General features: G+C 42.6%; 1 protein-coding gene across 1 annotated transcript in view; it reads right to left on the reverse strand.

Moving 5' to 3' along the window:
* Nucleotides 1–11,744, reverse strand: part of ZFAT (zinc finger and AT-hook domain containing) — a 131,557-nt gene that overhangs the window by 65,273 nt on the left and 54,540 nt on the right. Inside the window, exon 8 of the mRNA XM_087962218.1 lies at nucleotides 1,581–1,668. Coding sequence (XP_087818344.1) covers nucleotides 1,581–1,668 — 88 coding nt within the window. The remainder of the gene's footprint in view (nucleotides 1–1,580; nucleotides 1,669–11,744) is intronic.

Raw genomic sequence — 11,744 nt, forward strand, 5'->3', positions numbered from 1 at the left:
ATCAGTAAATGAATGGTTATAAGTTGAGGACTACTATATGTCTTTGGATGCCATACGGACCTGGTTACAACTACTTGAAACAAAAATAATTTCCAGGTTGACTTGCATCCTAAACTCTTATGTCACCCTTTCAAGCAGACCGAGGAGTGGACCCCCAGTGACTTTTGATGGATTCAAACACTGACCAATTGAAAGACTCTCTTCTCACTTTGCAGACCGCTCTTCGGGTCATTGGCTATACGAGAGAGAGAGAGAGAGAAAAGAGAGTCCCACCCACAAGAAAATTCTCTGAAACAGCTTGAGAAGTGAGAAAGGAGATGATGTGTGTTCACACACCCACTTTCCCTCTGCAGACAGAAGCTGGCAAGTCACAATTTCCTTCCCCCTCTGCTAATGCCTCCAAAAATCTATTCAATTGTTTGCTGGAAACCAGAAGCCCTTTAAACAGCCTGGCAGATGGGAGACGGGAAGGCTATAGAACTGTGATGGCGAACCTATAGCATGCGTGACACAGGCGGCACACAGAGCCATTTGTGCCGACACGAGAGTTGCAGGCAAACTTATCTCACTGCGCATGTGTGCGCCTCACAACTGATTTTTGGCTGGTTTGAGGCCTTTTTCCGCCTCCCAAAGGCTTGAGGAAGACTTCTGCAGGCTTCTACAAGCTTTGTAGGCCGAATTCTAGCCCCGTTTTGTCACTTCCTGTTTTTCCAAAAAAAAACGGAAGTGATGAAACGGGGCTAGATTTCGGCCTACAAACCTTGTAGAAGCCTGCAGAAGCCTTCCTCAAGCCTTTGGGAGGCTGAAAAGCAGCTGTGAGGTGCAGTGCAGGTAAGGGGGTGGCGGTGGGTGGGTGTGGGGATTGCGCACGCATGTGTAGGGGATGTGGGGGGGCACACATTGCCTTCTGGGTGCTGGCACGTGAGTGTGAGCTGCGAGCATGCAAGCACACACACAATTTTTGGCACAGGAGCCCAAAAAGGTTAGCCACCACTGTTATAGAAGCACTTAGGAGCAGTGGTGGGATTCAAACCGGCGTAACAACTGGTTCGGCATGCGTAGCGTTTCAAAACCACCCATTTTCAGCTCTAAAAGTTATCTTTTGTTGTAGCCCCGGTGAGTAAGAACAGCTAACACCCGGCAATCCGCTGTGCTGGGCTGAAAAATACAGAAATATAGGACAGACTAGGGCCGAGGTGGGTTGGGGGGACAACTAATCGCTGGAACTACCAGTTCGCCCAAACCAGTCCGTACCGGCCGACCCACCCCAGCTTAGGAGCCCTTGTTAACTACTTGTATGCTCCACATCTTCAATTTTAGAAGAAAGATTTGCCTCCACCATTTCAGCCTGGCAAATTACTATTCATAGTATAGGTGCTGGGACACGAAATAATTTGATCACCCAAATGATTTCTTTTTTTAAAAAAAAATATCTTCTTCATGATGATAATGACAATAATAGCAGCAACAATGAAAGCCTAATAGCAAGAAGGCATAATATAAAAGCAGAATGTTATTCAGCTGGCGCTTTGCCTCCACGATTACATTGCATTCAGACCCATCAGTGTGGCTTATCTTACCTGGATGGTTTGTCTTTATATGAGCTTTTATAAGTCGGTCTTCAGAAAATGATTTCTCACACACAGGGCAGGAATAACTCTTTTTGTCCTTTAAAGGAAAGAAAAGAGAAAAGAAGACGGTATCGGTTCACTGAACTGTTTGCTAAACTCATTACACAATGAATAATGTCTGGCTTCCAACAAAATAAGGCTCAAAGGTGGATTTTAGTTGGCGGATGAAAAGACAAAACAGTTATCATTATCACAATGAGCCACATGGAAAGGATTTTAAAAAAAAAGACTTGTAAGCACACGGGTAATTTCCAAATAATTCAGAGCTTTGGTTTAGACTGGAGCAATCTTGGCAACTTGAAAGATCTGCGGACTTCAATTCCACAGGTTGGTCCACAGATCTTGAAATTGTCCTGGTTGGATGCCCCAGCTTTAGATCGATAAAGGAGGGAGGAAGGAAGAAATAGAAATTAGACTTCTATACCACTTCACTGTGCTTTACAGCCCTTTCTAAGCAGTTTAGAGAGTCAGCATATTGCCCTCAACAATCTGAGTCCCCATTTTACTCACCTTGGAAAAATGGAAGGCTGAGTCTATCTTGAGCTGGTCAGGATTGAACTGCTAGCACTGGGCAGAATTTGCCTGCAATACTGCAATCTAACCATTACACCACGAGGGAGGGCGGGAGGGAAGGAGGGAGGGAGGGAAGGAAGGAAGGTAGGTAGGTAGGTCTTTTATTTCTATGTCAAGCATGGCTGGAAATTTTGGGAGTTCAACATCATGTTGTGAGCGACAATTTGTTTACCGATACTGTACAGACATATTACAAACCAGTTCTCACAAAGGACAGATGCAGTCTGGCAGACCAATCTCCTTGAATTTAACAGATCATGGGATTCAAAATTAAAACTGGCTTTAGAAATGGCAGGTTTTAAGAAGACTGACACTACCTCTGCTAGACTGAAATTGCTTTCTTCCGCAAATGTTATGTGTAAATGATGTTTGGGACCATTTTATCCCACGTAGGGAAAACGAAAAACTAAATGAGAATGGATTCCAATCCCCTTAACTATTATTTCTATCAATGTTTGAATATCTGCTCTATGGGAATTGAAATCAGAAAATAAATACGCAGAACTTTAAGTACATTATCATTCCAAAGCTAATAATTTTGAAGCCAAGTTGATGAGTTGGAGGCTCTAATTCAATTCTAAACATATGCAGCCAGCTCCATAAAGGCTCCTGGGATCTTTTACAGCGTGGAAGAGACAGACTGTTCCACTTCTAACGAATGCCAAGATTTGCTTCCTGGAAAAAGCCAAATGCTACATGAGACTCAGAGATAAAAATTAGATTTTCTTGCAGTCAGAGCGGTCTGCCAAGAAAAATTCCAGCCGCAAAGAGAAAATCAAAAAATTATCATCGCTATATGTGAGACCTTCACCTTTCCGAAGTAATAAGTACAATATGAACAAGTTTAAAATTTATATCTTGTTGGAATATGTGCTCATTAGAAAACTTTTTTCAGGGCTGAGATTCATCAGGAGGAGCAAATCTCAATGACAACCAATCATTTTTTTTTTAAGTATCTATGGATCTGCAATTCTTCTGTCAAGGAGAGATTAGAATTTGGAATTTGACTTTCAACATCTCCAGGCATTTTGGCTATGACATAAAATATTTAGATATGTTCACTATCAAAAAATGTCAATATTATAAGGGGAAAAAAGCATAATATGAACGCATTTTCTAGTATGAATAGAACATATAGAATATAACATCATAAGACTAGAAGGCGCCTCAGGGGTCTTCTAGTCCAACCACCTGCTCAAGGCAGGAGACCGTATAACATCCAGATCAAATTGTCTATTTTCGAAAAACTTCAGTGATGGAGCAACTAAAATCCCAGAAGGCAAGCTATTTCACTGATTAATTGTTCTCACTGTCAGAAAATTCCTCATTTCTAGATTGGATGTCTTTTTAAGAAGCTTCCACTTGTTATTTCTTGTCCTGCTCTCTGGGGCTTTGGAGAATAAGTCAATATCTCTTCTCTGTGACAGCCCTTCAAGTACCAGAAGACAGTTATCATATCCCCTCTAAACCTTCTCTTCAACAGACTAGACATGCCCAATTCCTGCAAGTTCTTCGTATGTTTTAGCCTCCGGTCCCCTAATCACCTTTGTTGTTCTTCACTGTGCTCTTTCTAGCGTCTCAACATCTTTTTTTTGCAACATGGCGATCAGAACTGTATGTTCTGTGTGGCCTCACTAGTGTGATATAAAGCAATGCTAACTTCTCATGATAGCAATAGCAGTAGCCCTTAGGCTTATATACCGCTTTATAGTGCTTTGCAACCCTCTCTAAGTGGTTTACAGAGTCGGCATATTGTCCCTCAACAATCTGGGTCCTCATTTTACCCACCTCGGAAGGATCGAAGGCTGAGTCAACCTTGAGCCTGGTGGGATTCGATCTGCCAAATTACAGGCAGCCAGCAATCAGCAGAAGTAGCTTGCAGTACTGCACTCTAACCACTGCGCCACCGAGGCTCTTTATTTATGATATTTATGCTACACACACACACACACATAATAATAATAATAAAGATAAATATTTATGATATTTAAGACTGCATCAACAAAGTGCCAAAATCAAGTTAACTCTTCTAAAACTCCTTTCTTTGGAGTTTAGCACGTTCTATGAAGCCAAACTGTCTGGGACATTTTATGGCAGAAATTCTCCCGGGATGTCATACATTCTGGAAAGTGGTTGCAACATCCTAGGAATAAATGAATGACCTAGACCAGGGGTCCCCAACCACCGGTCCGCGGACCGGTACCGTCCGTGGAACAAGTCCTACCGGGCGCTGGCTTGCCAGGCGCCGCCATCTTGTTTTGATGAAAAGTGCTTCTGGTGAGCTTTTCCAGGTAGAAAGCTCACCGGAAGCACTTTTTCATCAAAACAAGATGTCGGCGCCCAGCTGATGTCGGTACCGGGCCGCGCCATAAAAAAGGTTGGGGATACCGGGCCGCGGCGTAAAAAAGGTTGGGGATCGCTGACCTAGACCATTCAAGTCTGATTTCAGGCCTGATTTCAGCACACAGAGAGCATCAATCATACTGATGTGTTAATGTAACTCTCATCTATGGAGATTCTCAGTCATCCATGTCATGGTTGTCCCAAAGATGCTTTTTTCAAGAGGCAACTGGACTTACTTGTTTTTCTTTGAAGATGTGTCGCTTCTCCTCCAAGAAGCTTCTTCAGTTCTGGGCCAATGTGACTCTCCTAGACTTGTTGGATCTCTTGATGCAAGAGGGTCCAACCTTGGCAACTTTATGACCTGTGGACTTCAATACCCAGAATTCCCCAGCCAGCCATGGGGAGATAACTCTTTTCTGGGACTTGAAGTCCATTAGTCTAAAACTTGCCAAGGTTGGATACTTCTGTTTTAGTAGCTTTTTGATATTATCAGTCGACATGCTGGGACTTTTTTTGGGGGGTGGGGGAGAAAAGTGCAGAAAGAGCCATCTGCTACAAGTTAGATGATAGCAGAAGTAAGTACCAACCCACTATAGCACAGCAACGAAGTGGGGCTAGGATAAGTAGACCGGAGTCTCAGCCCTGCGGCAACCCAAAGTTATTGCCACATAGCCTTTGTGTGAAATGTTCATTTTCTGTCAAAATTAAATTGACATGTAGTAGCTCTCTAAGCACAGTTACTTATAGGTAGTTTTTGATTTACGGCCGGTTGTTGACCGACCTTTCAAAGTTACAGCAGACCTCCCCGAGGGTACTTATGACCCAGTTTCAAAGTTCCAATGGCCTCATTCCCTGCCATGGTCACGTCACAATATTCTGGGGGCCTGCATTTACAACTGGCAGTCCTGTGATGACCCGCGGGGTGGCACAAAAGTAACACAGTCAAATAATCAATAGGAGTCCTTTTATTATCGCCAGCTTTGCTCCCAATGGCCACGTTACCTTCTGGCTGGAGAAAAACTCTCCCAGGAACAGCCTTTGACTGCAGAAAATTAAGTCCAAAACATGGTCAACAAAAACTGTAACTTAAAGTCCAAAGAAACCAAACTGAAGTAATTAGTTTGGCAGGACAGAAGCAAGAATGTCAGACGTGCCAGGAACATAGATAAGCAAAGACAACACAGGATAAAGCCACATTTGCTCCCAACAGCCTGGCACGCAGTCTGCCTTTCTTATCAACTGTCTTCCCAGCTGTAGCTAATTAAGGGAATCAGGGCCCTTTCCTCCCCCATAAGCCACACAACCCATCTTGCTCTCTTCTCCGTTTCTCCCCAGGTGCCTTAGGATGAAGAGCGGGGGTGGGCCTGGTTCTTCCTCTGAATTCCCTCTCCCTTGTTCTATCTCTCCTCTGCTCTGTCCAGCCGGACTTTGCCCTTCCCCGGCTTCCTCCATAGCCAATGGAGCCACATTCCCATTCCCTGTCAGCTGTCCAGCTTCCTCCTCGTATTCAGACTCTGACAGGGGCATGACAAGTCCACACTCATGTGACTGTGGTTTACCATGTTTTTACTGAAAACCAGCATTTTGGGGCAAAGCAAGCCCATAGCCAACAATTGGTTCGCTTAATGACTACTGCAAAAGGTCATAAAACCAAGTTGTTCATGTGGGTGACACACTTCATGACTTACAGCAGGGGTCTTCAAACTTGACAGCTTTAAGACTTGTGGACTTCAACTCCCAGAATTCCTCCTCCAGTCAGGTTAGCTTAGGAATTCAGTGAGTTGGAAGTCCACAAGTCTTAAACTTGCTAAGTTTGAAGGCCCTTAACTTATAGCCATAATGGACAGACACCATGATGGTCCTGAGGACCATCTGTATTGTACTTTATTTAAAAAAACAAAACAAGAGAGGTAGAAAGAGAGGTAGAAAGTGAGTAGCATCCAATTTGGGCAAAAGGTAACTGGAAGTTTTACCTAGATTTTTCTCTTGTTTTTCCTCAGGCATCTCTTGAAAACCCTGCTACTCAATCAATGAGCTAGGCCCTTAAGCACTGCGGAAGCTGTAGGTACCTTTGCGATAGACACAAACGCACACAGAGCACAGCAGTTTGCAAGAGATCAATTGCTACAAATAAAAACCGAGACCGTGTTGAAAACAAGCCCAGGCTTTCCATGCAAAATGAATTCAGATGAGAATTCTAATTCAGGCTTTTATCATCCTAATAAATACCTGTAAACACTATGGTGCATTTATAGAAAGACTCCCCAATTTGGTCAGAATTTCATGCTGCTTTCTGAAAAACCAACCTGAGGTTTTTCAGAGACACAGCACTTAGAGTAGGAAATTGGCTCTTCTGAATGTTACCATTTTTTTTTTCCAAAGGGATTCAACCTGTTGGAGATATCGGCCAACAGCCGATCTCCTGTCAGTGTAGAAGAGCTCTAGAAACATCAGATGCATCATGCTGACCATTTCTTTTTAAGGGAAAAAAAATACATAAACACAATTAGGCATCAGAGGGCGGGGGGGAGGGAATAGTATTGGTAAATTTTCCTTATGTTCTTCTACAATATAGGCATCAAAAATTTTAACCTGTAAGGAGGCTTACAGTGGCTTAGCTGGTCCTGGCTTCTTTCAGGGTTTTGAAACAGAAGTCAGCCACTTCTGAAATATGACATAACTAAAACACGGTATAGTAAAGTAGATTCAAAGACTCCCAAATTGGCTTTTCTCAGTAATACCTGATAGGTGGAAGGGGACAGAATATTTCCGGCAAATTCCCAGTTGGCTGCCTGGGTTATGACAATTCTACGTTTCCTCACTTTTTATATATGGTCAAGAGAGAACCAACCTAGGAGAAAAAGTGCAGAGAAGAGCAACCAGGATGATTAGGGGACTGGAGACTAAAACCTACCATGAACGGTTGCAGGAGCTGGGCATGGCTGGTCTAGTGAAGAGAAGGACCAGGGGAGACATGATAGCAGTCTTCCAATATTTGAGGGGCTGCCACAGAGAGGAGGGGGTCAAGCTATTTTCCAAAGCACCTGAAGGTCAGACAAGGAATAATGGATGGAAACTGAACAAGGAAAGATTTAACCTGGAAATAAGGAGAAACTTTCTGATAGTGAGAACAATCAACCAATGGAACAGCTTGTCCTTGGAAGTTGTGGGAGCGCCATCACTTGAGACGTTCAAGAAGAGATTGGACTGCCATTTGTCAGAAATGGTGTAGGGTCTCCTGCTTGGGGAGGGGGTTGGACTAGATGACCTACAAAGTCCCTTCCAACTCTGATTATCTGTTATCTTATCTATTTTTTTGACAACGAGAACGATTAATCAATGGAACGGCTTGTCTCTGGAAGTTGTGGGTGCTCCAACACTGGAGGGTTTTAAGAAGAGGTTGAATAGCCATTTGATCCGGGTGATATGAGATCTCCTGCCTTGAAAAGGGGGTGGGACTAGAAGACCTCTGAGGCAGTGGTTGGATTCAACCGGTGTAACAACCGGTTTGGTAAGTGCGCGTTGTGCCAATCGTATGCTTTACGCATGCGCGCGCAGTGTTTGGTAACCACCCATTTTCAGCTCTAAAACTTATCTTCTGCTGTAGCACCAGTAAGTAAAACAGCGGAGGCACGGCAATCTTCTGTGCCACACAAATCAATGCAAATCACGGAAATATAGGACAGACTAGGGCAGGGGCGGGTGGGCGGGGCCAACTAATCGGTGGAACTACCGGTTTCCCTGAACCGGTCCGAACCGGCTGAATCCCACCCCTGCTCTGAGGTCCCTTCCAGCCCTATGATTGTATGTTCTATGCAACAAAAGGATTTCTTGTTGCATTTTCCCATGGCTCTCACTTCTCCTTCCCTGATTATATCTGCAAACAAAGAGCACAAGCAAATTTGTCCCAGCCACCTTCCTCTCTACATAAATCCTGTACAAGACTCATGTGCAAGGAAGCTGCCAAGTCAAGTAAAAAACATCATTTTTCAGGCCTTCTGCTGTCCATGGGCTTACTGAGACTTTGGCCAATGTATCAAGGAGAGAAGATGAAAAGATAATTAAGGCCGAAGGCAAGGGGGAGGACTTTGATAAGCACCACTGAAGGGCATATGGCTGGTGTGCCAAAGGATTTAGTCAAGGATGCTGGGACATGGCCGGAGGCACTCTTGCTCCTAGATAAGGCCAGGCAATTAGCAGTCCATGGAGGCAATTTTATATACAGTTCTTCTTTCTTAGAAAAGTAAGGAGAGGAAGGTTATATGTATTGCTGAATAAATTCACCTCAACTCAATTGAGGAAGGAAGGAAGGAAGGAGAAAGATAGAACGAAAAGGAAGGAAGGAAGGAAGGAAGGAAGGAAGGAAGGAAGGAAGGAAGGAAGGAAGGAAGGAAGGAAGGAAGGAAGGAAGGAGAGAAGGAAGGAAGATGTATGTAAGGAAGGAAAGAAGGAAAGAAGGAAGGAAAGAAAGACAGAAAGAAAGAAGAAAAAGTATGTAAGTAAGAAAGTAAATAAGGAAGGAAGGAAGGAAGGAAGGAAGGAAGGAAGGAAGGAAGGAAGGAAGGAAGGAAGGAAGGAAGGAGAATGATAGAAAAGAAAGGAAAGAAGAAAGGAAGGAAGGAAATTTTCATAATCTTTCAATATTTTTGTCCAATTTAATGTGTATAACTGAAATGTTATTTCCATACAGGCATGCCACCTAGTGTAAAAATCATTAAGGAATGAAATTATTAACAGGAAAGTAAGTAAGTAAGTAAGTAAGTAAGGAAGGAAGGAAGGAAGGAAGGAGGGAAGGAGACAAGGAAGGAAGATGTATGTAAGGAAGGAAAGAAGGAAAGAAGAAAAAGAGGTATGTAAGGAAGGAAGGAAAAATATAAAAAGAAAAGGAAGGAAGGAAACAAGGAAGGAAAGAAAAACAGAAAGAAAGAAGGAAGAAAAAGTATGTAAGTAAGAAAGTAAAGAAGGAAGGAAGGAAGGAAGGAAGGAAGGAAGGAAGGAAGGAAGGAAGGAAGGAAGGAAGGAAGGAAGGAAGGAAGGAAGGAGAACAATAGAAAAGAAAGGAAAGAAGGAAGGAAATTTTCATAATCTTTCAATATTTTTGTCCAATTTAATGTGTATAACTGAAATGTTATTTCCATACAGGCATGCCACCTAGTGTAAAAATCATTAAGGAATGAAATTATTAACAGTAAGGAAAGTAAGGAAGGAAGGAATGACGGAAGGAAATTTTCATAATCTTTCAATATTTTTGTCCAATTTAATGTGTATAAGTGAGATGTTATTTCCATACAGGCATGCCACCTAGTGTAAAAATCATTAAGGAATGAAATTATTAACAGTAAGGAAAGAAAGAAAGAAAGAAAGAAAGAAAGAAAGAAAGAAAGAAAGAAAGAAAGAAAGAAAGAAAGAAAGAAAGGAAGGAAGGAAGGAAGGAAGGAAGGAAGGAAGGAAGGAAGGAAGGAAGGAAGGAAGGAAGGAGAACGATAGAAAAGAAAGGAAGGAAGGAAGGAGAACGATAGAAAAGAAAGGAAGGAAGGAAGGAAGGAAGGAAGGAAGGAAGGAAGGAAGGAAGGAAGGAAATTTTCATAATCTTTCAATATTTTTGTCCGATTTAATGTGCTTTACTGAGATGTTATTTCCATACAGGCATGCCACCTAGTGTAAAAATCATTAAGGAATGAAATTATTAACAGTAAGGAGCTTTTCCCATAAGCTGTACTTGTTTTGATGCGTCAATGGTCAAGCCAAGAAATGTTCCCCAGGTTCTGGGTTCTCTTGATTACTTATGCAAAATGAGCCCAAAATTAAGTTATGCAGAATAATCCAAATGCAACCAATTCATCCAGACATAAAATGCCTAGTATTTAGTTAGGGAACTCAGTCAGAGGTTGTCGTGCTCCAATGGCACACAACTTTCCCCCCCCCTCTTTATTTAACCAATCAATCAACATAGTCTCCAAATGCAGACTTTCCCACACCTGAACTGAAAAACAAATAAGGTAGTATAGTACTATTTAGCTGGAGACGTTTAGAAAGCTGATAACAGCTATTTATAGAGCAAATGCCAAAAATTATAAATAATGGTAGAATTTCCATTTGAGCTTCACCCTGCAGAAAATGTGGCAAATTTTGTTTTAAATCCCCTTTTTGTTAATTGATTTTTTAACATTGCTTACATCTTTCAAATTTTATATAGTTTTTATGTTTTTACTATTTTATTTGGACATCACCCAGAATCCCCCTAGGGAGAAGATGGGTACAGGTAGTCCTTTACTTATGACAATGGAGCCCAAACTTTGTGTTTCTAAGTGAGACAGTTGTTTAGTGAGTTTTGCCTCATTTTATAACCATTGTTGCCACAGTTGTTAAGTGAACACTGCAGTTGTTAATAACATGAATCTGGCTTCCTCATCAACTTTGCTTGCCAGAAGGTCACAAAAGAGGATCACATGACCCCTGGACATCGCAACCGTCATAAGTATGAGTCAGTTGCCAAGTGTCAATTTTGATCATGTGACCCTCAAGGTTGTAACTGTGAAAAATGGCTGTCAGTCACTTTTTTCCAATGCTGTGGTAACTTTGAACGGTCACTCAACGAACTGTTGAAAGTCAAGGACTGCCTGTCATGCCCGTCAGAGTCTGAATTTGAGGAGGAAGCCAGACAGCTGACAGGAAATGGGTGTGTGGCTCCGTTGGCAGTGGAGGAAACTGGGGAAGGGCAAAGTCCGGCTGGGTAGATCAGGGGAGAGGGAGAACAAGGGAGAGGGAGTTCAGAAGAAGAACCAGGCCCAACCCCCTTCATCCTAGGGCACACAGGGAGGAACGGAGAAGAGAACAATGTAGGTTGTGTGGCTTAGGGGGAGGAAAAGGCCCTGATTCCCTTCATTAGCCACAGTTGGGAAGACAATTTATAAGAAAGGCAGAATGTGTGTGGCACCTGCTGGGAACAAAAGTGACTTTATCTTGTGTTGACTTTGCTTATCTGTGTTCCTGGCATCTTCCCAAACGTGTGAGTTTTGCTGTGCCTTCATGTCTGGAATTCTTGTTCCTGCCTTGCCAAACTAATTACTTCTGCTTGGTTTCTTTGGACTTTAAGTTACAGTTTGTGTTGACCATGTTTTGGACTTGATTCTCTGCAGCCAAAGGCTGTTCCTGGGAGAATTTTTCTCCAGCCAGAAGGTAACCTGAACATTGGGG

Source organism: Notechis scutatus, chromosome 3, assembly GCF_049901735.1.
Source record: "Notechis scutatus isolate UNSWTSFEM ecotype Mainland chromosome 3, rNotScu1.2, whole genome shotgun sequence".
Taxonomy (NCBI): domain Eukaryota; kingdom Metazoa; phylum Chordata; class Lepidosauria; order Squamata; family Elapidae; genus Notechis; species Notechis scutatus.